The 26,023-nt window shown below is 37.6% G+C and overlaps 4 protein-coding genes across 9 annotated transcripts; 2 read left to right on the top strand and 2 right to left on the bottom strand.

The window, feature by feature from the left end:
- LOC18786107 (ADP-ribosylation factor 1-like 2) lies at nt 36–3,030 on the top strand. The gene is made up of 7 exons (XM_007218398.2): nt 36–406; nt 1,030–1,120; nt 1,207–1,322; nt 1,454–1,513; nt 1,593–1,658; nt 2,412–2,611; nt 2,693–3,030. Exons 1-6 carry the CDS (start codon nt 350–352, stop codon nt 2,601–2,603), a joined length of 582 nt encoding a protein of 193 aa, XP_007218460.1. The 5' UTR covers nt 36–349; the 3' UTR covers nt 2,604–2,611; nt 2,693–3,030.
- On the top strand, nt 4,180–11,110 carry LOC18784888 (probable GTP diphosphokinase RSH2, chloroplastic). Of its 5 annotated transcripts, none has more exons than XR_002270222.1 (18): nt 4,180–4,543; nt 4,649–4,707; nt 4,812–4,943; nt 5,061–5,201; nt 5,386–5,442; nt 5,877–5,971; nt 6,414–6,546; nt 7,218–7,385; nt 7,535–7,725; nt 7,879–7,945; nt 8,087–8,220; nt 8,609–8,675; nt 8,893–8,955; nt 9,057–9,301; nt 9,388–9,517; nt 9,830–9,908; nt 10,145–10,330; nt 10,631–10,939. XR_002270222.1 is itself a non-coding variant. In XM_020557563.1 (18 exons), exons 1-18 carry the CDS (start codon nt 4,222–4,224, stop codon nt 10,922–10,924), a joined length of 2,577 nt encoding a protein of 858 aa, XP_020413152.1. In that variant the 5' UTR covers nt 4,185–4,221; the 3' UTR covers nt 10,925–11,110. The 5 variants fall into 5 exon arrangements, 4 of the variants coding, with proteins under 4 accessions (XP_020413154.1, XP_020413155.1, XP_020413152.1 ...); XM_020557563.1 differs by having other exon boundaries at nt 4,185–4,543; nt 9,830–9,922; nt 10,631–11,110; XM_020557564.1 differs by having other exon boundaries at nt 4,210–4,543; nt 4,808–4,943; nt 9,830–9,922; nt 10,631–11,110.
- Nucleotides 11,972–15,468, bottom strand: LOC18786864 (serine/threonine-protein phosphatase 4 regulatory subunit 2-B). 2 transcript variants are annotated; one of them, XM_020558353.1, is made up of 8 exons: nt 15,355–15,468; nt 14,629–14,749; nt 14,168–14,248; nt 13,939–13,987; nt 13,662–13,758; nt 13,457–13,509; nt 12,948–13,010; nt 11,972–12,603 (listed from the first exon to the last, which is right to left on the bottom strand). In XM_020558353.1, the coding sequence occupies exons 2-8, from the start codon at nt 14,727–14,729 to the stop codon at nt 12,328–12,330; spliced, it is 720 nt and encodes a 239-aa protein (XP_020413942.1). In that variant the 5' UTR covers nt 14,730–14,749; nt 15,355–15,468; the 3' UTR covers nt 11,972–12,327. The 2 variants fall into 2 exon arrangements, with proteins under 2 accessions (XP_020413942.1, XP_007218292.1); XM_007218230.2 differs by having other exon boundaries at nt 15,196–15,454.
- Nucleotides 15,799–24,573, bottom strand: LOC18786865 (protein TPR2). Its single transcript, XM_020557001.1, has 25 exons — nt 23,536–24,573; nt 23,026–23,205; nt 22,652–22,765; nt 22,398–22,556; nt 21,878–22,055; nt 21,677–21,791; nt 21,460–21,569; nt 21,190–21,328; nt 21,001–21,110; nt 20,675–20,744; nt 20,512–20,585; nt 20,338–20,433; nt 20,164–20,259; nt 19,874–20,001; nt 19,366–19,600; nt 19,115–19,282; nt 18,824–18,931; nt 18,605–18,751; nt 18,216–18,326; nt 17,940–18,122; nt 17,677–17,805; nt 17,474–17,569; nt 16,932–17,117; nt 16,537–16,709; nt 15,799–16,396 (listed from the first exon to the last, which is right to left on the bottom strand). The coding sequence occupies exons 1-25, from the start codon at nt 23,613–23,615 to the stop codon at nt 16,189–16,191; spliced, it is 3,393 nt and encodes a 1,130-aa protein (XP_020412590.1). The 5' UTR covers nt 23,616–24,573; the 3' UTR covers nt 15,799–16,188.

The raw sequence follows: 26,023 nt of genomic DNA, 5'->3' as shown, positions 1-26,023 counted from the left end.
TCCTTTTTTGTTTTTGTTTCATAAAATAAAATAAAATAAAAAATAAAAATAAAAATTCAGGTTCGTTTTAGTCTTAGCAGAAAAGAAAGAAAAACGCTACCTTTGTTTCTGATTTTTATTTCTTTCTCTCACACATCACGCGGGTGGTTGTTTCTCTCTCTAAATATCGATCAACCCAACCCCAATCGATCCATCAAATCATAACTCAGCTGATTTCTCTTTCTTATTAGTCGATGAGCTCGTGAAGTTCACAATCACTTCGACACCCACACAGACACAGAGAGAGAAAGAAAGGAAGAAAGAGATCGAGCTTTTCTTTTTCTCTTGTTCAAGTATTTTGCTTGCCGTCATGGGTCAAGCTTTTCGGAAGCTCTTCGATACCTTCTTCGGAAACACTGAGATGAGAGTACTCCCTCTCTCCCTCTCTCTCTCTGTTTTTTTTTTCTTTTTCTTTTTTTTTTTCGTACCAATTTTGTAGCATTTTCATTATTTTCCCTTTTCTGTGGTTTGACAATTGTAGCTGCCAGGGATATGTAGGGCTCATGTCGTAATGGTTTCTTTCTTGCCTTTCTTTTAGCTTTTACTGGTTAAAATTTTCAATTGCTCTTTTGAATATTGTGATATATAGGAGGCCGGACTTCATATTGTCATTATAATCATATGCATATTTAATATCGTTTTCTGAATTTGCTCACCTCTCTCTTGCCTCTTTCGTTTTTTTTTACTCTCTTTCATTATCAGTTATTGGGGGACAGTGTAATTCCAGCATATTTACCATTTGATTCTCAAATTCTCAGTGATTATATAATATTGTATGATCACATTAATACCTTACCCTCCCCAATAAGTTTTATAGGTTTCTACTTACCTGTAATGGAAAAGTGATGGAAAAGTGGCTTATTCATTAAATTCTAAATACTTGACTTCTTGCTTCTTCTTTTTGTTCTTCTGTTGCTGACCTTTAATTTAAGAGCATGATATTTACTTCACTTTCCTTATTTGCCATTTTCATTTGCGGTGGTGCCATAGGTTGTAATGCTTGGCCTCGACGCAGCTGGTAAAACAACCATCCTTTACAAGCTGCACATTGGAGAAGTTTTATCAACTGTGCCTACCATAGGTGGGCCTCTCTCATATCTACAATTGGACTTGTAGTATTATAGGTTGTTTAGATTTTTATTTTAAGGCATTTCTTTGTCTCAACAGGTTTCAATGTGGAGAAAGTTCAGTATAAGAATGTCATGTTCACTGTTTGGGATGTTGGTGGACAAGAGAAACTAAGGCCACTCTGGAGGCATTACTTCAATAACACGGACGGACTGGTAATCGAACTTTCTCTAGTCTTGTTCTACTGGATTCTGGTTCTCGAATGTTGCTAGTCAGTTGTCCCTCTTTTAGTTTCTTTCCTGTTTGTGCCTTATCATATATATAATTTTTTTTTTTCCATATGCAGATTTACGTGGTTGATTCCTTGGACAGAGAGAGAATCGGAAGAGCCAAGGAAGAATTTCAGGTTGTATATTAAGAAATGAATACAGTTTATATACAAGTCTAGGTGATTGTTTCTCACTTATCTATGTTTATTCTTTCAGGCCATCATCAGTGATCCATTTATGCTCAACAGTGTCATCTTGGTGTTTGCTAATAAACAGGATATGGTATGCCACAGCATTAGTTTCTGATCCATATGTTGAATTTCATGATTTCAATGAACATAAGAATGTGGATGTGGCCAACATAAGATTCTCTCACTGGTTAGTCTCCAAATTACAGGATAAGACAGGGAATTATTGCCTTTTCTAGTTTGCTGTTGTGATGACTCATATTGGGTTAGGAATTTGGAACTTAGGATATCTGGATTTATGGGATGTAATGAGATGTAACCCTTAAAGTATGAGATCCAATCAGAATGCTTAAATTACATTTTCATTCCTCCATGTGAAGTAAACACGGGAGTAATCCGTAATAGGAATTCAACTCCTTATTTTGATTCCGATTACGGATTAGTAAACACGCCATAAATGGTCACAAGATGTCAGATATTGCGGCACAGGGCTACTGACCGGTGTCTTTAAGGAAAAATAAAGTATTTGCATTCCATCTAAGTACTGTTTAGTCTTTTTCATTTGCTTTTGGAGCTGGCCAAATTCTTTTGGTTACAATGGGAATTGAACCTAGGAACCCCTCATTCGATCCTACCCATGCCACTTGAGCCAAGACTCATTGGTGATAACTTTAGTGATCCCCTATCAGATCTCATGGCTTATTTCTTATGGGAAAGTTTTATTCATTCCAAGTACCCAGCATACGCATGATTGTGCAATGTTGGTTCCTTAGCATCTTGGTGTGATTTATTTATCAGCCGCCAATATAACTTGGTGTGATTTGTGTTTTCTCGTTTTCCGATCCAGAAAGGAGCTATGTCGCCAATGGAAGTATGTGAAGGACTAGGCCTCTTTGATCTCAAGAACAGAAAATGGCACATACAAGGGACTTGTGCCCTTAAAGGTGATGGCCTTTATGAGGGCTTGGATTGGTTAGCTAACACACTGAAAGAGATGAGAGCTGCTGGTTACTCTTCAGTTGGCACCTCATCATTCTAATACTCGAGGTTGAGACTTTTTACCTGCTTATGTCTTACCAACTAAATGGCAGGCCGTTTAATTATGTTTGTTCTTTGTCTCTTCTGCAGGTTTATTAGGATTCTTGGGGCTGGTCATTTGATAATGCTGAAGAGTTGGTTATTTGTGCATCCAAATCTCCCTGGACTGTAATCAGCTTTTTCTTTTCCTTTTGAGTTTTTCTAAAGATGGTGAAGTTTAATCAGTGCTTACTCCAAGACTTCACATTCAGACATGACACTTAATCCAATGTATATTGAAGAACAGCAGATGAGCAGGTTGTGAAATTGATGAATATTTGCTGAAGATTATGTATGATTTGGATGTCTCTTGAAAATTTCTTTTGCGTATTTGTAGATGATTGACCCCAAGTGTATTTTAGATTTTAATCCACATGCAAGTTTCTTCTGCTCCACGAGCCACAGGTGCCCACTTCTTGGGGTTGGATTGAAAACCATATCTAAATTTACCAATGGGGTGTTAGTTGGAATGGCTTAGGCCTTTGGTGTGCTTTCAAATGATGCTGGGTTCAAGTCCTGTGGCACCGTGTGTGTGAGTTTCCCACCTCTCCTTCCTAACTTTGGCAACAAAAAAACAGTATCTAAATTTTAAACTCTGTTGGCGTTGATTAGCGTTTGAAAGATTAAGCTTAAATCTATTGGATGTTTGAGAACATCTTTTTATTTTTTATGTTTACCCGAAAAAGGTGCTGAAAAATAATAAAAAAAATTATGGTTGTATTTCTTTTGAGCCCATTTGTAGCTCACCACGAAAATTTGAGAGAAGAAAAAGATACGCAAAGCAGCTGAAGGGACCCAATTCCACGTGTCAGCGTTTAAGACAAGCGCAAGAGAGACTTATCTTTTTAACGGCTAGGCCAGCCCACGCCCACCGTCGAATTATGTAACGGTCACTTGTCTCCCTTAACGGAGAATTAGAAAGAGAGGACTTGGCTGTTGGCGGTTGCCTGACCACACATTTACAATTACTTATATGTGTGTTTATTTTTGGCGATATATATATAAAGGAATTTCTCAAATAAATTATTTGAGGGAAATTCTTTAGGATCTCTTACGATTTTTTTTCAATAATTCAATTTATCTATTTTTTAAGTCACATTCATTGATCATCCTCGCAAAAAAATTAGACAAATTGGAAACCATTTCGATATTCAATTATGTCGTACAAAATCAATTAGCACAGTACTTCAAGAAAGTACTAAAATTTTAATAATTGAATTAAGTGGTTAAATTAAATTTTAATAATTTAATTGAGTGGTCAAATGATATCGGATTCAAATGATTTTTTATAAAGATGATCTTTGAATGAGTATCTATAAAATAGACTTTTATTAGTAAAACACAATACGGAATAAGCCCTATAACGATGTCCCTCAAATAAATTTATTTGAGAGATTCCTCTGTATATGTGTTTTTTTTTGTTTGAATCTTTATTTATTTTATTTTTAAAATGATAATAATTTGGTGATATTATTTATTTATTTTAGTTTTTTTTTTTTTTTTTTTCCATTTGGCGTTCGCTCGCATTATTAAGTTAACTACCACATGATCCACAAACCAAGCAAAGCTCCTGATGAGCCATGACATGCCAAAGCTCCTCCACCAACACCAACACCATGTTAGCCCACAAGTTTCACCGTCTCCACCTCCGCAGCTCCCCCAAATTCCGATGTGTTTTGGACCAAATTGCACCCAACTTGGCAGTCTCATCGTCCCTCAGCTCCGTCTTCACCTCTGCCAACGTCATCGCCGCTGCGGCGGCTGCCTCCGGCTCTGGCTCTCTCCACGGGGCCGTCACCTCCACCATCACTCAGGTCGCCGTCACCGCCCTCGCCATCGCCTCCGGAGCTTGTCTTTCCACTAAAGTCGATTTCTTGTGGCCCAAAATGGAAGCACAGCCAGGTCAAGAAATTTGCGCTTTTGAACCCCGTGAATTCTGATAATAGCAATTACTTCATTTCATAGGAGGAGCTATGCTTAAACTTGATTCCTTTTTTAATGGTGCAGGTTCTGATGTAGTGGAGGGAGTAGACGTGACTGGATATCCCATATTTAATGATCCAAAGGTTTGCCATTTTTCATTATCTGCTTGCTTCAATACATACAAATACAATTTGATTATTGCTCTGCAATTCCACTAAAACAATGTGTGTGTGAACTGTGAAGGCAGGTGCAAAAGGCTATTGCATTTGCTAAGAAAGCTCACCACGGTCAGCTACGCAGAACAGGAGACCCTTATTTAGTCCACTGTATCCATACAGGAAGAATCCTAGCCATGCTGGTTCCCTCAAGTGGCCAACGAGTATGCATCTTTCTTATTTATCACCCCTTACTTTTACCAAATCAGCAAAACCCTTGTACTGCTGAAGAACAAATTTGCATTTCATTAATTCCATCAAAACTTAAAAGTTTGCTGCAGGCTGTTGAGACAGTTGTGGCCGGGATTCTCCATGATGTGGTTGATGATACGTGTGAAAGTTTCCCCCACATAGAAGAGGAGTTTGGTGATGATGTAGCTAGGCTGGTAGCTGGTGTTTCCAGGTTAAGTTACATAAATCAGGTATTAATATTATACACCGGTTATGTAATCTGGTTTTCTTTTCTTGGTATTCTGCCTTCAACTGATGTCAAACGGTGACACATTCATCTGTGAAATGTGAGGGATAGGAAAGAATGGTGCAGATATTATTTCAATGAGAAAGTTATAGACATACAAATTCTAATCAACTGTTGCATTCTTGAAGCTTTTACGGAGACACCGCAGGATAAATTTGAACCAGGGCAGGCTTGGTCATGAGGAGGTAGGACTTATATTCTACATCATAATATAGAATCAGCCATGCTACAATTACTTGAAACCTGAGATGTAATAAGAAAGTAATGGAAAATTATATTATAAATACAATTAATCATTACTGAAGAATAATTTTAGATTTTTGTTATGTCTCAATCTTCATGTAATTTTATGTGTTTCTTAGTGCTCGCTTACACTTTAAATATCTAAGCATTATTACTTTTGTGCATAAATATGACTTTTTATGTAGTGATTTTCCATTAAAGCAATTATGTGGATACGACGGGCACTTAGTTGTATCAAATTCAACTGAATCAAGCATAAGGTCATAATAAAAGATTAACTTGATGTGTTTTATTCTTAAAGATGATCATCATATGAGCACCAGTTTTTTGCTGCTTCAGTTTTCCATATCTCATGCTTGCATTCTTCATCTATCAGGCAAATAATTTACGAGTCATGCTCTTGGGCATGGTTGATGATCCACGTGTAGTGCTTATAAAGCTTGCAGATCGCCTTCACAATATGAGAACAATGTACTGACTCTAAACTTACATTGATATTATAAGTTTATATTGTTATCACTTTCTTTTAATTCCTCAATTTTGATTTCTTTTTTCAAGACTAGTTTTGACTCTGAAATGCGCACAAACACTAAATTGTAATGAAATATTTCTGCCTTCTCTTGAAGATTCTAAATAATATATAAACACAGAACATGTTTATCCTATTATCCTTCAGTTATTGATTGCATGGAAATGTTTGTTGGGACATGGCCAACTAACAGAAACTTTTTTTGGTAACGTGGTACTATAAATAATGCCCCCTTAGCAACAAGTGACCAACTTTAGCTGATAAAGATAATCATATTATTGTTTTGTTGGTTGCTTGGAATTTTCTTGTCTTCTTCACTATGAAGTTTTAGGCTCATAATACTAGCCGATGGGTTACGCTCCTAGATGAAACTTTTTTTTACAGTTATGCTCTCCCACTGACAAAGGCTCAAGCTGTTGCAAAAGAGACCTTGGTAATTTGGTGCTCACTAGCTTCCAGATTGGGTTTGTGGGCAATGAAAGCTGAACTGGAAGATCTGTGCTTTGCTGTTCTTCAGGTCTGCTCACAATTTTTTGGTTGTCATAGAAGATCTAAATATCTGATAAAACTGCTTCTAATAAGTCAGTTGTGGGAATTTTGATACATTAAGCAAGAAAATCATAGTTTTAAGTTTTTCCTTGAAGAGTTGAAATCCAATTGCTTATTTTCTGAGTGTACAAAGACCCAAAAATGGAGATTAGATGATTACATCAAGAATAATTTTCAGACGTTGTGAAGAAACTAGTGCAGGAAACACATTAGTATGATGCCATTTGGGAGACAGGACTTAAATGACTGTGTAAGTAAAGAAAAGAGCAAAACAATGGACATTGTGGATATAGTTTCAATAAAGCATCAGGTAGTTTCTAAGCATTTTTTGGCTACTTAGAAAATGCAGTTGCGAAGCTTTAAGTACCTAAATTAAAGAAGAGGTGGAAATATGGTTCTATTAAAGGTTAATATGATATAATTTGGATGAACCTTATCCCATTGAGTGATTCAAGCTGTTCAATTAGTTGTACAAATGTCTGAAAAGAAACATGCAGTGAATTTTGTTTTTATTAAATTTATTACTATTTGGCCATTACCAAAAACCAGTATGTTGTATTGCACCCAAATGTACCTTGCTATATGAGCATTTGTAGTTCCTTCTTCAATAGTATGTTCTAATCTTCCTTGTATAAGCAGCCTCAAATGTTTAAGAAAATGAGAGCTGATCTAGCATTGATGTGGAGCCATAGCAGCAAAGTAGGAAATTCAAAAAGAATATCCAGCTCGCTGCCCTTAAATGAAAAAAGCTCAATATCTGACAATGAAGGGTCCATAGCAGTTGATGAAGATGTCACAACCATGAAGGCAAGCATTTACGAGGATTTCTTTTTGTCTTTTTATGCTTCTGTCTGAATGCTGTATCCTGAGATTGTAGAAATCGACACTAAAAGAATGAGGATTATAGTTCAAATTAAAGTCACTGCTTAGAAACTTCTGTTTTATATATTTTTCAGGATCTTTTGGAAGCTGTAGTGCCATTTGATGTATTGTTAGATCGGACTAAACGATCTAAATTTCTCAATACTCTAGGACAAGGTTTGGAGCCTCGCACAAGACCAAAGGTTGTGCAAGATGCTGGAATTGCTTTAGCATCTTTGGTAATTTGTGAGGAGGCACTCGAGCAGGAGTTGATCATATCAACTTCGTATGTTCTTTCTTTCCGCTTTTCCTTCGCTGCTTGCAGTTTTACAATTATATATACACACAAACAAACATATATGTCGTCATACAATTTTTATAATAGCCTTATTGTGTCAGTTGGTCAATGTTAAGTGTTCTCGCCGTGTTATGTTTTCAGTTATGTTCCAGGAATGGAAGTAACTTTATCCAGCCGTCTAAAAAGTTTGTATAGCATCTACACCAAGGTAATGCACTTCACAGTTTAATATGTTTGAGGGCTTCTGTGCTTGATTTGATGTTTATAGCAGTTATTTCAAGATAGGCCCTTGTGTAGTATTCCTTTGCAAGTTTTTGAAACATTACGTTTGTATCTGCACTTGTTTTAGATGAAGCGGAAAGATGTCAGCATCAATAAAGTTTATGATGCCCGTGCATTAAGGGTAGTCGTTGGAGACAAGAAAGGAACTTTGCATGGACCTGCCGTCCAGTGTTGCTACAATCTTCTCGACATTGTACACAAGTAAATCAAATTGCACTGATCTTCTATTTTTGTATCACCCTCCTATTTCTTTACTTTCATTTATTTATTTTGGGATCTAGGGTAAGCGATAGTTTGTGATAGATGTGACGGAATGGTAGTTTTATGCATTTATATGATGGCGTGTATGTTCAAATTTGGGTAACGTGAAACTCTTGCTGTCAGTAACTTAATGAATTGACTATTTATATGACTATTTTGCCACAAGTTTATCTGTAGCGCAACTTTCTTTTTCCAGACTCAGAAAGATAACAGACTGATTTCCAATAGAAGGGGACTGTATATATAAAATTATTGTAGGGGATCCCTCAATAGAAGGGGACTATATATATACATAGGCAGATTGACTTATATAATTTCTAATGTGCAGACATTGGACCCCGATTGATGGTGAGTTTGATGATTACATTATCAATCCAAAGCCCAGCGGCTATCAGGTCAGATTTTCCTGTTCATGATTCCATATTTTTGGAAGGTCCTTTTAAATGATTTCACTCCATTCTTCTCAATTTCTAATATCCCCAACTCTTGAGCCATTTTTGGACTGTTCCAACTGAATGTGATATAGGTTTTATATGTATTTTGTAATGTATATGTTTTGTAACTTTATCAGAGGGCACTTTTCATATCTTAACTGCAAATCCCCATCTGCAGTCTCTGCACACTGCTGTACAAGGTCCTGACAGATCACCTTTGGAAGTTCAAATACGAACACAGGTGCCAAACTTCTTCCAAATTTAAAGGAGATCAGAATTACTTGCTACCGTTTGTTTTTAAAGTTTAGCTGACACTCGTAAATTTCATTTCATATTATGCAGAGGATGCACGAGTATGCTGAACATGGACTTGCAGCACATTGGCTTTATAAAGAAACTGGAAACAAATTGTCTAACATAAATAGCACAGATGAATCTGAAATAGATGCGTCATCCTTTTTCTCCACAAATATGGAGGACCAAAATTCTACAGTAGATGATTTGTTTCAGAAGTATAGTTTGTTGAAAATTGGGCATCCGGTCCTTAGAGTGCAAGGAAGTCATCTTCTTGCTGCTGTTATCATTAGGTATATAACTACTTGATGTCTAATTTGCATAAATTGCTCTACGAACATGCCAATCACTAAGATTTGTGTTAAACTTGACATTGCAGAGTAGACAAAGATGGAAGGGAATTGCTCGTTGCAGTGAGCTTTGGACTGGCAGCTTCTGAAGCAGTAGCTGATAGAAAATCTCCTTTCCAAATAAAACGGTGGGAAGCCTATGCGAGGCTGTACAAGAAGGTTGGCTTGCTTTACTTCACATATTGATTCCGTAGTGTAGTTAATCTAAAACTTCATTCATTGATTCCATAGTGTAATTAATCTAAAGCTTCATTCATGGAAAGAGGTTGAAATCTAAAGATAGTTTGTCACTTGAAGTTGACCTGCCTCCAAGCTTTCTTAGTCTACAAATCATCATCATCCTTGCCTGTGTCCCCTTCCTTTCTTTATTTGCAGAGAAATTACAAAAAATTTCAAAGTATCTCCTAATTGAGTTCCATTATGCTCCTTCAAGTAACAAGTTACCCTATTTTCTTTGACTTCATATTCCAGGTGACTGATGAGTGGTGGTGTGAACCAGGACACGGGGATTGGCGCACTTGCCTAGAGAAATATGCACTCTGTCGAGATGGTATGTACCACAAGGTATGTTTAACATGTACTTCCTGAGATCTGTAGGCCACACAGATGATCTCAAAATGAAATTGTAATTGTATGTTCAGAATTAGAGAGAAAATTCAAAAACATATATAGCAGCCTGAGAGACCCAGAGAGTGTATGAATGTCAACAATGTGAAATGATTCAGACTGAAGCATACAAGGACACCAGAAATCCACAATTAGGTTAAATACTGCTTCCTTGTGCAGCAAGACCAGTTTGGGCGATTGTTGCCAACCTTCATTCAGGTCATTGATTTGACGGATCAAGAAGAATCTGAATATTGGGCTGTTGTTTCTGCTGTTTTTGATGGAAGACAGCTTGATGATATTACATCGACACCAAGGTTTACCTCAGCTGCATCAACTTCCATGGAAACTAGCATCAATAACAAGGTTTGCCTGTGACCTTGCCATTGTGAAGCCCATTTTGTTAATGACCAGTTTGTTGAAATTTTCTTGCTTAAATTTGCTTTGTGTTTGCTTTCGAGCATGATAGCCTTATTGCTTCATTCCATAGTTATGATCTATTAATCATGGCTCCTAGATGACCTACTGCTGCAGTCATTGAATTGCATGGCTTGCTTGTAGTGTGATTTTGGATGTGGTAGTCTCTCTCTTAGTATTGCTAAATAGTAGACACACAAGACAGACAGGGCAAATGCTAATTAATTAATGCCTGCTTTCAAATTCAAGGTGCGGTTGTTAAGGACAATGCTACGGTGGGAAGAGCAGCTACGCTCAGAAGCAAGTCTTGGACAAGCAAAGCAAAGTGAAAAGTTTCAGGGCAGTCCTGCTTCTGTCGTCCCTGGGGAAGTGGTGATTATATGTTTGCCCAATGGTGACATCATGAGGTTGAGAACTGGCAGCACAGCTGCAGATGCTGCTAGAAGAGTAGGACTGGAGGGAAAACTGGTCTGGGTTAACGGTCAACTGGTCTTACCCAATACCAAGCTCACAGATGGTGACGTGGTTGAAGTTAGAGCATAACAAGAAATTTGGAAAGAGGGAAGAAAGAAACTGTTATTTGAGTAGAGCCAAACAATTTTAATTTTTTGGTCTGCTATTGATTTCTTTCAGGATGAAATGGAACAGCTACTTACTGTAAATATGACAAATTTTACACCAAAAAAAGAAAGTAAAAATCTGGCTACGATACAACGTACTTGTTTTTTCTTTTTAAAAATAATTTTTAATTGAATGTTATTCTCTCCGATATATAAGTCGTTCTGATTTAATACAAAAAAAGCTAATCGTTCTGATAAATATGTATATTTCCATGAAAGTCATGCTGTTAAATATCAAACTTCCTGTTGTAAAGTCAACAATGGAGATCCCAAAATGGCAAGCCCCACTACCCAATTGATTGAATAATATTAATGATGCTTGTCTGCCAATTATTCGAGTGAAGCCAAATACTTGTGAAGTGAACAGCCAATGTCTTTGGCCTATAAATAGATACCTCCATAAGTAGAAGAGGGTGCTTAGAGAAGAGGAAGAGAAGGAAGAAAGAGAGTGAGTGAGTGGAGAGGAAAGAGAGCAGGGAGAAATTCTCCAAGAGAGAAAATTCAGTGAGCCACACATATTGTAAACACTAAAGTTGTAGCCCTATTATTTTATATAGTGGAAAAGTTACTATTGCTGCTCTCCGAGGACGTAGGCATAGCCGAACCTCGTTAAATACTGTGTTTCATCTACTTTACGTGCAGCTCAATATTCACACATATTCCAGTTCATTTTATAACACTTCCAGGGCTTTTCTTTTCTTGTTTGGTTCCAACACTCAAGTTTTGATCTTTACCCCATATAAAGCAATGCAATAATTCCATATTCTACCCATTTCCTTTATTTAGTATCGTCAATCCCCGGAGTTTCTCGAGTTGTTGCAAAATAATTTCTCCTTTAATAACAGAACAGCGAATTTGAACAAGTGCACGCTAGGCCAAAGGAGGAAGGTTTAGTTTTCGCTACCGTTCTACTCACCCTTTCCGCTTTCAGTCCAAAAAAGACGGATTCCGAAATAGGCGCATTAAGCGTGACGTTCTGAATTCAGAACATAAAAATTGGAAAAGACATTTATTTCAAAATGCAAAATCAAGCAAGCCAAGTATCAATGACCTGTGAGTAACAATGCAGCAGCAAAATTCTAAAAGCTACAGAAGCCAGCCAATAATTCTCGATGCAATGCTCCCTATTTTATAGTTACATCATTTAGGCATAAATATGAATAAGAATCTTCCCGAATCTATGTGACCAGGATCCAGGCTTTTCACTAATGCTGCTAACTTGATGGTTAACCAAGCCCTGTACCAGACTTAATGATCCAACCAAGTTGCTCATGTGAACCAATGGGCTTTGTTGGATTAACGCCTCTCGACTACATCACTGGAATGCTAAGAATTATTGGTCTGCACTGAATTTGTTTCTGATGATCCAACTATATCTTCAAAAGCTTCTATGGCAATGGTCATATCATCATCAATATCAGCTTGTTCTACCTCTGCCATAACTTCATCCCTATCACCTACCATAGATTCCACCCCATTCTGCACTGAATCTGAGTGAAGTTTAGGTTCTTCAGTTGCTTGCTTTGGTTCAGCTGAATTTTGCACCATGGGTTGTGGATATGGATCAGTTGAGACGGTCAGCATAGTTGTCACCAATAGATTCTACAAAAAAGAAAATGCAAGTTGTAAAGCTACAAATAAAAAGTTCAAGAAAATATAAACAATAAATATGTAAGTTGGAACTTAAGTAGACTACTTTAGTATTAGTTAAAATAAGGTTGGCATATATAAGCTTAAATCAAGAGTTTTCTTTGCCCAAACACTTAAGGGGAAGCATTAGAGCAGCTTTATATCATTCCAACTAAGGAAGAAACCCACTAAACTGATGGAAGATGAGTAAATGGTGGAGATAAAGTAACCATTTACATCCCCCCATTAAAGTTGCTCTTAGCAACATCAGATGCATTGGGATGGAAAACAGTGAATCAGGTTCTTCATTACTATACCTTTTCTAGTGCAAAAGCAAGCTTTGAGAGATTTGGATAGGTGGTTTGTGCATCCAAAAGGATCTGTTCAACAAAAATTTCAATACAAAATTACATCTCGTAAAGTGATACATATTATAACATAGCAAGGGAATAATAGTGCATTAACGTATCAGACAAGCAAAAAGATGCAAGCACTCATTAAAGGTCTGCAAACTACTCCTAAATTATAAAAACTACATCCAATTGCCACCATTTTTACAGTTACAAATGATAGGGAAACAAACTTCTAAGGAGAACAGAAGGGTGAAAAGAGGGGGCAAGAAGAGAATAGCAGTTTCAGAAAGGTACCTATTGTACTTGACCCCAAAAAAAAAAAAAAAAAGGGTACCTGTTGTTAGACAAATTCAACCCAACTAATTCAATGCATGGAGCTTTGAAAAGTGTCGACAAAGGGATGAAAGACACAATCATAAAGAATACTGCAGAGAGGTAACGCATGACACATAATATAAAGGTGAAGTGAACACCTCGCAAAGCCTCTGAAGCGTAAATGGAGGACCTTCGGTAAAACTATTAAGAGCTGCAGTGAAGAAACAAACTATAAGCAATTACCATTAAAAATTGGAACTGAAAATTCAATAAAACTGTAGACCCTAACACCATAAACTAAAATATAATTTCAGCTCCACGCCCTTAAGCTGATTTCATATATGATCAGGGGAATGAGAATACCTTCATCCAACCTCTTCACCAGTTCTGGGTACGTTTCTCCTAAAGAAGCAATTTGCTGCTCATCTGCCATTTTTCCCTCAGGATACTCCGACAGAACCTTCATAAATCAAGGAAGAAGAGCAATAGAGAGGGGGAAGAGAGTGAGAGAGACAGATAAATACCATAATCTTGGAACTAGAATGCAATTATGCACATCTATTAAGAGTGCTTGTGTGCACGCAAGTGAGTGACAACCATAAATAGCGGAAGACCCGCATGCTGGCATACCTCCCCATACCTGCTTCAGCTGAAAGGATAGCATGCTTTTTAATTTGTCCCAATCATGCCTGTGAGATATAATTAAATAAATAAAGTTTAAATACCAAGCAAAAACAAATGGATTACGAATGTTACCTTTTTGTACATCATACCTAGAGTAAACACAACACACACATACACGCACCAAGAATAATACATTAATATGCTACACACAAATGAGAGAATTTCACGCCAAAATAACAGCTTACCAAAATTTTCCGGTGGATGCAATAACTGCTAGTATGCCTCTAACTTCTTCTTCAGCAACCTCATGCTTGGACTCCTTATATCTAAAATATCAAGTTCAATACAGCACTTTCTTAATATGAAATCAGAAACAAAAAATAAGTAACATGAACGTGAATTTCCTTTTCTACGGTCTCAATTTTAAGGAAAAAATATTTACTGATCCCTAGAATATGTACATCACTGAAAAGCGTATTGACTAGATAGAAAGGCCCGTTAGTGCACAAAGCTTCACAAACAATGCATCACTGTGGTATAATATGTTGAAATAATTCAGCGTAGGGAAGCAGCCGAGTAGTCAGTGAGAGAAGCTCCCATTTACAACAATTAGGTAGTTGCATCACACTAGACGGTTCATATACTTCCTTGTTATTAGAAAACGTGTAGGATATACAGTAAAATGTCTAGGGAAAGAAGAGCGTACGCATTATTTAAACCATCAGGAACAATAGTCTCATGTTGATTATCAGCATCACTGGTAGAATTCATTAAGGGCTGTGAATTCTCATTTGATGGCATCTCCATTCAGATCCCTTAGCCTAGTTCTGATGATAAACGAGACATAAATGTAAGATCAACAATTATATTGAGTGCACAACTCAGAACCAATTTGACTGCTGAAAAATAATACTCAATTAAATTTCTCAAATTAATAAAGTTTAGGATTCCATTAGCCAGACCTAATAGCTGCGGCCTACTGATTTCACTTTCATTATTTTTTTCCCCCCTAAAAACAAGTAAACGACCTACGGCAAAAAAAAAAATTGAAAATTTTGTGTTCTTCCACTCCGTTCGGTTACCGGGAAAATCAAGCAAGAAAACCCTAACTGGCATAAATCTTGAAGTTTGTGGGGGACCCAAAAGAAATGAAAAGAAGATAGGAAATTTTGGAAACTAGTTTCGTCTATTTCGTTTATATAATCATGGCCGGGCGTTTTCCCGGCAACCAAACAGAAAAGGTGAGGTTGAGAAAGAGATATGGAGACGTTACCAAGCTTTGGGTTTCTTGAGAGCCCAAGGAATCGATTCGAATCTGTGTTTTGCGAGAGAGAGAGAGAGAGAGAGAGAGAGAAGAGAGAGAGAGAGAGAGAGAGAAATAATAATAATAAAAAGAAGACAAAGTGGTGGGAGTAGAAGTGAGAGAGGGTGCCTGCGACTGCGAGTCTTCTTCGCAACAAAAATGGCCAAACGTGCAGAACGTCGTCTTAATTAGCTTCTTTGGGTGCGAGAGCTCAGAGAAGAGCAGCTAAAACGTCTTATAATCATGTGTCCTCCAATTTTATGTTGCCACGTGACGAAGAGTTGTAGCCTTGTAGGTAAAAGCAATTGGGCCGTCTCTTTTTAGTTGTCGACACACGACACACAACACACAACACACAACACTGCCTGCTCTTACTCTTAGTTGTCGAATGCATGAATTAACTGCTCTTAATCGCTTGGGCTACAGCCTCCTCGCTATTTTCTTTTACTTATTGGGTGGGTTAAACTCCTCTCTTGTAATATATAAATATTATTATTATAGATGGACCACCAGTTTATTATAGGCCATTGACATCACAAAGGAGCAGGAAGGAGGAGACTACGAAGTCATAAATCACATTCCAAAGACCATCAACTTAAATATGTATATAATTTACGTATTAAAGAAAGAGAAATAAATAAATAAATAAAACCACCTAAGATACTGCCGGAAGGCAAATTGGCCTTTCATGGTGTCTTCCAACACGTTCTGACGACAACAACAATAATATACAGATTCATACTCCCTACAACTTCATTTCGCAAAACAAAGACAAAAGGATGTACATAGAGAATAAACAGCCATAATCCAAAGCAATGGCTCAGAGAAACACACACAAAAATTACAATTGGAAAAGGTGGTCGTACTACTAGCTAAAATTCGTGAAACTGAACCCTCGTGTCTGTCTGTCTTTCTGTCTGTCTACTCTTCTTAAAGAGACATTCATCCACGGCAGTGCCACCATCACCTGGAAGGAAGTTCTGATGCTTGACCACTAGGCGAAGGATTTGACGAATTGGAAGGGCCATTATCTTGAGACGGTGCCCCGCCCCACTTCAGCTCTACATCAGACGGTTCAACTACATGCACTGAGCCATCAGTCATGCCGACTGCAATCTGGTTAGGCTCAGACGGATGAGCTGCTATAACCAAAGGATAGGTGGGGTTGCCGCTGCACAACATTTTACATCAGTTTGCAAATGTCAAATGAGGCTACAAGTCTTTATAGATAAGCCCAAAAGAAAAAAGCAGAAGATTAGAAAGAAAAAAAAAGTTCCCGTTCAATAAACAGCAAAATACTTTTCCACCCACCTGAGAGAAAATGATGGTATATACGCAGTAGGTGCTACTCGACATCTGAGTCTTAAGGTATCAGCATCAAAAACTCCAACAGCACCGTCACAAAAGGTAGCATAAACCAATAGACCATCGCATGAATATATTGCACTTGAGATGGGAGCGGCAAGTGCATCTTTTGGAGACCACTGCCATCGTAGATGCGAAAAAAAGAAGATAGGAAGAAAAAAGAAAAATCGTCAAATTAGAATAAAGATAATTAATTCAGTTTTACGATAGATGCAAATGTCTAAATAAGAAACTTAAATTTAATTTTATACAAGTCTTATAGATCAAACATTTCTAGACAGATAACTTTTATGTTAGTTCAACATTTTTCTGAGACAAGGACTGCCAGGTTAAGAACTTACTGAGCGCAAACAATCAAGCTTGCAATCATACACAGCAAGTTGGCTTTCATGAGCAACCAACAGGTGTGTGTGATCATTATGAAACTGAACTTTTGTTTCTCCAACCAACGGGGATTGGCGACCAGCTGGTGCTTGTATAAACCTTGTTTTCTTTTTCTCCCATCCATCAATGCTCCACACGCATAACTGCAATCCAAGTCACCGACGTAAATAAAAATGTCATGCAATTAGATAAGAGGAATAGCATTGCCTAGTGTCTTTCAATTAAAGCAGTGGCTCTTCATAATGATCCAAAAAAATTTGTACTCGGTCATAGGAAAGCAATGCTTTAGCTTTAAGTGTGTGAAACACCTCCATTCATATTATTATCCCCTTTAAATTAAGGCATTACATCCACCTTCCCCAACAAAATAAAGCAAAAAGGAGAATCCACACCCAAAAAACCCACCTAGTTGTACAAGAAAACAAATACAATGAGCAGCAGCTTAACGTTCCTCTTGAGGATAGGAAAGAATTGCTATACTTGTTATAAAATCACTAACCTGGGTATCAGCACCTGAAGAAACCAGTACATTAAGACTTTGAGAAAATGCAAGGCCTGTAATCCGATTCTGATGACCCTTCAGTTTGGTTTTAACCTGCCAATCTCATCCAAGGTTTAGTTTATCAGATAACCAGACAAACAGGCAAAACCTCAAAAGACATCAAGCAACAAATACAGATAAAACTAAGAGACATGCTTTACCTCATCAACCCTAACATTATATATTAAAATAGTAGAATCCTCCATGCCAATAGCAATTATATTATTGTCTTGAGGATGAAATGCCAAAAAAGTGGCTGCGGGAGGGGGAGAAACAAATGTTGTCATGACCTGCAAAGTACGAGGTGGATTCGGTCAGCAAGATCATTAAAGGAGATTGCTCGAGTATATATGACAAAAGATGATGTACAAAAATGTGCTATAGAACTTTCTAGATGGTTCTAAAAGAGACAGCAATGACATACCTTAAACGTCATCATGTTGAACAGAGAGACTTTCCCACCAGATGCAGACATGACATAAGAATCATTTTTGGATAAAGCAATACACGCAGTAGATTCCTCAGCTGGTTTATTGTCATTCACATCATTAGTCATGAGAGTTCCATTGGGAGGCTGCCACAACTGTGGTGTAACATATGCAGTAGCCTGAAAACAAAACAAAACCACAAGGTAGAAATCTATAAGAAACACCAAATTTAAACAGGGAGAGATTCACTTGAGGAAAGACAGAAGCCAGACCTTCCCTGATGGATTCCTTTCATTACGCTGCCATTTCCAAAGCTTGTGAACGGCATTGGAGGTGAGGGCTAACAGAGCCAGGCCATTGTTTGTGTACATTAGTCTCACAATCTGCAATTAGCAAATAATTTCTTCAATTATGATATTGTGGAGTCTGTAATGTAAGGAGTAAATGATCTAGTCCACTATAGCACATACATATTTGTTGATTAATTTGCACCAGTTTTAGAGGCAAAATCAACATACTTATGTTTCTCTAACTGAATAAAATATATCTTTAAAAAAATCTGGTTTATTTTGATATAAAAGAAAAAACTAAACCATAAAGTTCGGGACTTCTGTCTCATATTTTATGATTATAGGTGTTAATTAGGAATAGTCCTCTACACCTTTCCAGCAGTTGTAGAGTCAGGCAATCGCAGAGCTTTCATTTGTGAGGGATCCGCAATATCAGAAATTTTCCAGCTCTTAATCTTGTCTATATCCTCGGAAATCCGAGGTTTAACATCAACGAGCCTGCTGTTCTCCATAGTACCCTGCAGTAAAGAAAACCAATATAAACCAACAAAAACAGAGAGCATTAACAATTTCATGCTTCTTAAACTTACCAGATTACTGATAGACACAGCTGGTTGGATTCTATCAGGACGTTCCAGGGCTGGAGGAACAGCATTAGGAACATTCACAATGGGGCCTAGTGCATTAACAATCAGAGGCTGCTAGGAGAAAATTAAGCAACAAAACTTGACATGAGAACCTCACTGGCAAATAAAAATATAAACAATGAAGAATTATGCCAGCATAAGTTATCAAATACAGCAAGCTTCATATTGATTACAAGAATGATGCCATCAAACATTTACCAAATATTGACTTAAGGACCACAGAACAAAAACTACCTTAGAGTTGATGGGCTCAGAAGTGCCTCGATTTTTCTCCATAGCCCTTCCCTCCAACATTCTAATCAAGCGCAAACCATCATTATTTGCTAAGATCTTAATACCACTGTCATTCGTTGTTACAGCCAACAGTGACCCTTCTTTGTTGAATCTCAGTCTAGGACTAGCCTGCAAAAATAAAAGGGGCAAACTAGTCTGACTTCTGCACTCTTCAATGGTATAGAAATAATGTAAAGGAGAGCACTACTGACAGGCAAACCGCCATCTGCATCAACTGCTGTCAACACATTGGTATTATCCATATCCCAGAACTTAATTTGAAATTCATCACCAGCAGCTAAGAATCGGTTCCTTGTTGTGTCAAACTGGACAACGTCTAAAGAGCGCTTCCTAAATCCAGAATATGTCCGTTTGATAGCCCCTTCACTCTCATTCCACTCCACCAGATGGGATTCACCTTCTTTACTTGTTCCGCATGAGAAGAGCCTGCATATACAACATGTATCCTCACTATGCATACGTATGTATTTTAGAAAGAAAATTAATGGCTTACAAGCTAAAAAGTTTTAAGGGAAAATTTCCAGAAAGGAACAGGATAAAAGGTTTAATGTTATACTTCGTCAGATAAAAGCTGCTTCATACGTAATGAAAAATCTTCCTTACAGTGATATATTAGTCAAATAATTCAATATCAGATTATAACCAGCATTAGACAAAAGGTATAATGGAGTACTTCTCCATTATCTGAACAAGATTTACCTGGTTCCATCTGCACTATATGACATCATGGTGCACCAAAGTCCAGGAGCATCATAGTCCACCCTTGATCCCAAGCAATCGTATAGCCAAGCTTTAATCTTCCCATCAATAGCAGTTGAAAAAATGAACTGATACAAGGAAAAGAGGCATTGATCAGAAGGATGGGTGCTTATCTGATTTTTCCCAGCTTCAATTGTTGTGTGGATGAATGTCAGACTCCAATTACAAGTCAGCATATTAAAAAGATAAATTAGAGGAAAGCCGCTGATAAGTTTCTAGAGAATATATACCTGAATATTTTCTTTGTAATGAGGGCAAACTGAATACACAGGAGCTTCATGGCCTTCAAATGTATATTGTCGGCGTCCACCTGCAGCATCCCACACCTGTTGCAGAGAAATTTACAATCAGGGTGCCCGAATCTCTTCCAAGTATAAACCCACATCAATTCTTACAGCTAATACCTTAATCACTTTATCATCTCCACACGTAACAATACACAATTGCTTGTTGGGATGAGCGAATGCAATGTCATTAACCCCACCAACATGAGCATCAATCTAAAAAATGAGACAGATAGTCAATAACCAGTACCTAGTAATTTCACAGGGAGAAAGTTATACGAAGCACAAGCTTACCTCAAAATGTTGTCTCAGTTCTCCAGTTGGATTGTAAGTATATATCTGAACAATGTGCTTCGAAAATGCAACACCTGGGCAATGTAAAAGGCAGGCAGGTCATAAAAATGTAAAAGCAAAAATATACTAATCGTTTGTCTCATTCAGTCAGGAGGGTACATACCAAGCATAAGTCCATCTGGCCCCCAAACACAACGATTCACTGATATTGCAGCATCATTCACCAAAGCTGTCTGAATCAGGATTGGTTTTAAAGTACAATCAGTTACTCTTCTAGATCATGATACTAAATTGTACCAAAATTTGGTATGAAGGTGTAAACTACCCTGGTCTTGGTGAAAATAACATAATACTTGACATTATGACCTTCCTTGAACAGGGGTTACGAGTTTATGATAGGGCCAACGGCATCATGTAGCCCATTACTGACTATATAGATAGACAACAGGAAACTAAGAATAACTCCTATGAAGTCATAGCATACAATACCTGCAATGGCGTTGAGGCAGTTTGCATATCCCAAACCTTGAAAGGTTTATGTACCAGCCTTTCCCGGGACCCTACTTCCCAAAGACTGATGTCACCAACATTTGTCCCAACTACAAACCAAATAACCGGAAACTTCAGAAAAATGAACCAAAAAAATATTTAAAGACCAAATTATCTTCAAGTACAAACCTAGAAGAATAGTTTGTTGTTGTGGATGAAAGTCCATGCTCATTACATTAGATCCTTGACTAAGGGTACGAACAACAGCCTTAGGAAGGTCATCTTGCGAGTAGACATTGGAATTATGCATCACACCAGAAAATGACACCTGCAAGACCATGGTGAGGATGCGTATTTTTGTCATTGTTTTTACTTGAACAGTGGAGGGAGATCTTAGCACTTATTACAAGTGACAAACATGGTAAAGGAGCTTGACAAATAAATTGTTGCTCTTCATACCTCATCAGCTTGGCCAGTGCGAATACGCTTCATCAAGTGCTCCGAATCAGCTGATTGATAATCCATCCCTGTAACACCTGTAGGAGTCCTTGGGTGCTTCAAGAAAGCAGCTGTATAAAGCAAACATAATGGAGAAACATCTTATTTAAGATATTAAAAAGCTCTAGGGAACCAACAGAGAGCTAAAGCATTTAGAATCAAATATGAGCATGCTCACCTGCACTAGAAGGCTGCACGAGACCAGGAGGAGCTGCTGCCACAGCAGGGTGAGGCAATGAAGGATTAGTGCTAGACATCCAACCAGGAGATGGGGAGACAACAGGTTGGAATGGCTGCAGAATGATAAAGAATCAATCCAAGTATTGTTAGAAATTGTTGCAAATCTCTGTTATGCAGATGAATAGGAGGTGCAACTCACGCCATGGGCACCAATAGGAGGAAATGCGCCAGCCTTTGGAATTGGTCCTACAAGGGGACTGTTTGTCGGAGGAGGACGAGATCCATTAGCAGTTGGAGTGCAAGAATGATCCATAAATAGTGTTTTAATATCAGGGTTTGGACGGGGATTCTTGCAAAGCTGGTGCTGCCAATTGAGACTGAAAATTCAAATAGGGAAATAAGCTTCAAAAGAGCGACTCTAGTCAGAAGAAAATTCAATACCAGAAAGAAGTAAAAACATCAGGATCAGTTCTCTTATTAATAAGCATACAAGAAGGAATTATGGGACATCCAACGGTGGCAAAATGTCATGTATCAAACAAATGAATCAATTATTGATTAATAAGCTATTGCAAACGTATCCTAAAATCCAAAAGAGGCAAACTCGCAACAGGATTACCAGGCATCCAGTAGCTAACCAGAACCCTGTGTAAAAAAAGGTTATCGCTGGTTGACCACAAACTAGAACAAAAGAAGTAAAGATAAGTAGCGAGAATTACCTCTGATTTATTAACGTCCGTAGACGTGAGCTTTTGAAGGCTGGAAACGCAAGCTTATCGCGAAATAATGGGTTCGCCTCAATGAGCTTTTTAAGTTCTATAAGCATAATATTCCGAGCCGATTTTGTGTCTCCATACTTGGAAAGCTGCTCGTTTTGCCTGATGATTTGATACAAATAGAAAGAATATATGAGGGCCAATTCCAAGCATACCTCCATATTAATAAAGAAGCAACAGAAGAAAACAAGCAGTACCTAAAGTTATCAAGAGTTAGCAACTGGGTGATCTCCTTGAAAAGTTCCTCATTAAATGATGCAAAAACCTTAAGGTCCTTCACAAGAATCTCAACAGCCTTCGCCCTATCCTGCCTGATAGAAGGAAACACAAAATCAAATTAAACTATCAAACTGCTGAATAAAGGCATATTGAGATCAAATTCTACAATGTTCGGCTCAGCTTCCTTTCTTTATTTTGATAAAACAGCCTAGAAAACCATAACCATTTTAAGTGCCTTTCTAGCATCAATTTCGTATGGAAAATTTGGTACAGTCAATGGATGACAAAATCAGCTTTCTGCATCAGCTTCCGCATGTTCATGAATGTCGAAAGCATTAGTTTTGAACCTCACCTGTCAAGAGCTTCCAAATACTTCTGCTTCCTAATTTCAAAAAAAATCTTCATTGAATATCGGTTGTCTTCCACTTTAGTGAAGCCACACAAATAGCGCTCAACTTCATCCCACTCTCCAGCCTGAACTTGATCCTCAAAATGTTTCATATTGAAGAAAAATCCAGACTCTTGCTCAAGCCTAACGGTCCAGAAGAAGCACATCACACACAAAGCCACAGCAATAAAAATACATTTAAGCCCAATTTATCTTGCTCCAATTTTCTGCTGAGGAATGCAGGGAAGAAAAAGACAAAGGTAACCAATATAGTGCCACCAGTCAGCAAAATCAAAGGCTGGTTTAGAAAGGCGGTTTTGTTTTGCAAGCTTGGTATTGGCAATTTCAAACAGAAAATACAAAAAGAACCAAAGATAGGCATAAATGTTTACAATCTTCTCTTCCCCGCAGTTTCCTCAGCAAAGCAAACAGAAAATGAGACAGAACAAAACAGTGTAGGCAAAACAAACTTACTTATGAACTGTTTCCTTGAACTTCTCTTCGTCTAAGAACTGCAATATCAAGAATACCAGTTCCCTACTTAACGAAGACATTGCCCCAGGTAATCCTAAGCGCTCCAGTGCAAAGATCGAAAGCTTAAATCAACTGCAATTTATTTGGGTTTTACCCGAACTACTTTCCGGATCCACAAAGACAGTGAAAATTTGAACGCCCAGAAACTATTTCTTCTTCACCTCGCTTCTGGTGCAAAGAATTTTTATTTCAAACCATTCAACAAGCACCTCCTTAAAACACCAAGTTACGCAGAGAACCCACAATCATCTAACCTTCTTGTCTGCCCAAGCAATGCCCCTCATCCCCAGACAAATTTCCAAATAGCAGAAAACCCACACAAAAAAAGGCACAAATACCCAAATAAAAACAACACGAGAAAACCTCTTGTTCAAGCAACCCACTTCACATAAACCCCAAATAAGCCTTAAATTTCAGCTTCTACAATAAAGATCCAGCATTTAGTACAAGTTGACATGTGAAGCATAAATTAAAGAGAGAGACCAGATTTTGGAGCTGGATTTGACAATATGTGGAATCTTTCTTCCTTCACATGACATGTAAATCAAGGTTGAGAAAATAACAGAGCCTTACTGAGTCACCAGAGGGGAGCAAAATGAAACATTTTTCTAGGGTTAGGGTTTCTTTCTGAAGCTCTTTTATTCCTCTTCTTCCTCTCTCTCTATGTGTGCGCGCTTTGCAGCTAAACTCTGCAACAACCCTTACTTTCTCTCTCTAAAATGTTTACTTTGTATGTGTCTCTTTCTCTTTTACATCTTTATATACTTTTTTCTCTCTCCAGGACAAAGACAAAGCTTGTGCTGTTTTGTGCTTTTGCTGGGGCACCTCTCTCTCTCAGTCTTTCCACTATTATTTTATTGTTTTCCATTTATGTTTATACATAGAACACGTAATCCCTCTCTCTCCATTATCTATTTCTCTCTCTACCTGATTTTCCTTACTCCCGATTGGACTCTAGCGACTAAACCACACTAGTCTGAGAGAGCGCTTGTACAGAAGAAAACCCTAGGCGAGGCGAGCGAGGTGGAAATGATAGAGTGTGAGAGGGTCCACCCTTGTATTGCCTGAGCTCATCTTCTCATTGGTCAATGGGTCCTATTTATTTTAGGAACGCTTGTGTGTGGGGCTTGGCAAGCATGACCTTTAACGGTAACATAATATACGTGGGATTGATGGATTTTACTTGTTTTTTTGTCCAAAGCAATGAGAGAGACTCGTATCCGAAAGAGGCTCATTAGGTCGGCAGTCATCATTCGTTTTCTTCCACTTCCACTTCCACTTCTGCCCCTCGTTCACTTTAATTCAACACTCTATTCAAAAGACTCGTCAAAAACATAAACATAAACAAAATTTTAAAAGCACCTTCATTTTATTTTTATTTTTATTTTGTCAGAAAAGCCCCTTCATTTTCAAAGTCCTTTTTTCATTGAGTTTCAATTTCCAAAATAAATTTTAATTTTGAAAATATATATAGCATTTTCTTATATAAAATTTAAAGTAATTAATTTTCTTTTATATCAAAACCATAGTTTAAGTATTTTAAATTATCTCATATACGTAGAAAGAGGTTCAAACTTGGATACATATGGTAGGCATATTGTGCTAACTAACTAGCTTCACATATATATACACGTCCAATCTTTAATATAACTTCAATAGTAAAGCACATATATTATTTGAAAGGAAAACAAAAAACAAAAAGGAACGGTTTAGAGCCCATTTTACATAAAACTAAGTTTGGACCACATTCTATATAAAACCGACTAAAATTTGTTAATTTTCGTGTAAAGAATTGTTATTATTTATTATCTAAACACTACATTTCCTCTATTTAACTCAAGGTGTATTCTCGTTATTCTTCTTAACACTTGACAAGTGTTCATATGTATAATCATAATTAACTTTTTGTTTTGTATATATGGAACTATGGTTATGCCCATAAACACATTTCAAGTATTAAAAATAAAGGTTATTTGCAGCAATGGTCCCTCAACTATACCCGTAGTTGCATTTGGTCACTGAACTCAATTGTTAGTTGCAGAGGTCACTCAATTGAATGTTGTGTTGCAGCATTAGTCCTTCCGTCAAACTCTATTAAATTTTATGTCAAAAGTGAGGATGAAATTCATCCACAACCCTCTCCTTCATCCACAACCCTCCATTGTCGCAACCCAATCCTTGCTTCTCCTCCCATGTACAAAAATATGGGCAGAAAAAAGAAAAGAGAGACAACTCGATTGCTTCTCCTCCCTTGTACCAAACTCGCAACCCAATCCTTCCTCCCATCCCAACCCAAAACTCATTGTAAACCATCAACCATAAACATTCATAAATGGGGAGAGAGAGAGAGAGAGAGAGAGAGAGTGAGTGAGTGCTCGCCTCTTCCTTCCTATATTACAACTATTAGTATTAGTGAGGGATATGGATA

Source organism: Prunus persica, chromosome G2 (genome assembly GCF_000346465.2).
Source record: "Prunus persica cultivar Lovell chromosome G2, Prunus_persica_NCBIv2, whole genome shotgun sequence".
Taxonomy (NCBI): Eukaryota; Viridiplantae; Streptophyta; class Magnoliopsida; order Rosales; family Rosaceae; genus Prunus; species Prunus persica.
The sequence above is the reverse complement of the archived record's forward strand: the minus strand, read 5'-3'. Positions and strand labels throughout refer to the sequence as shown.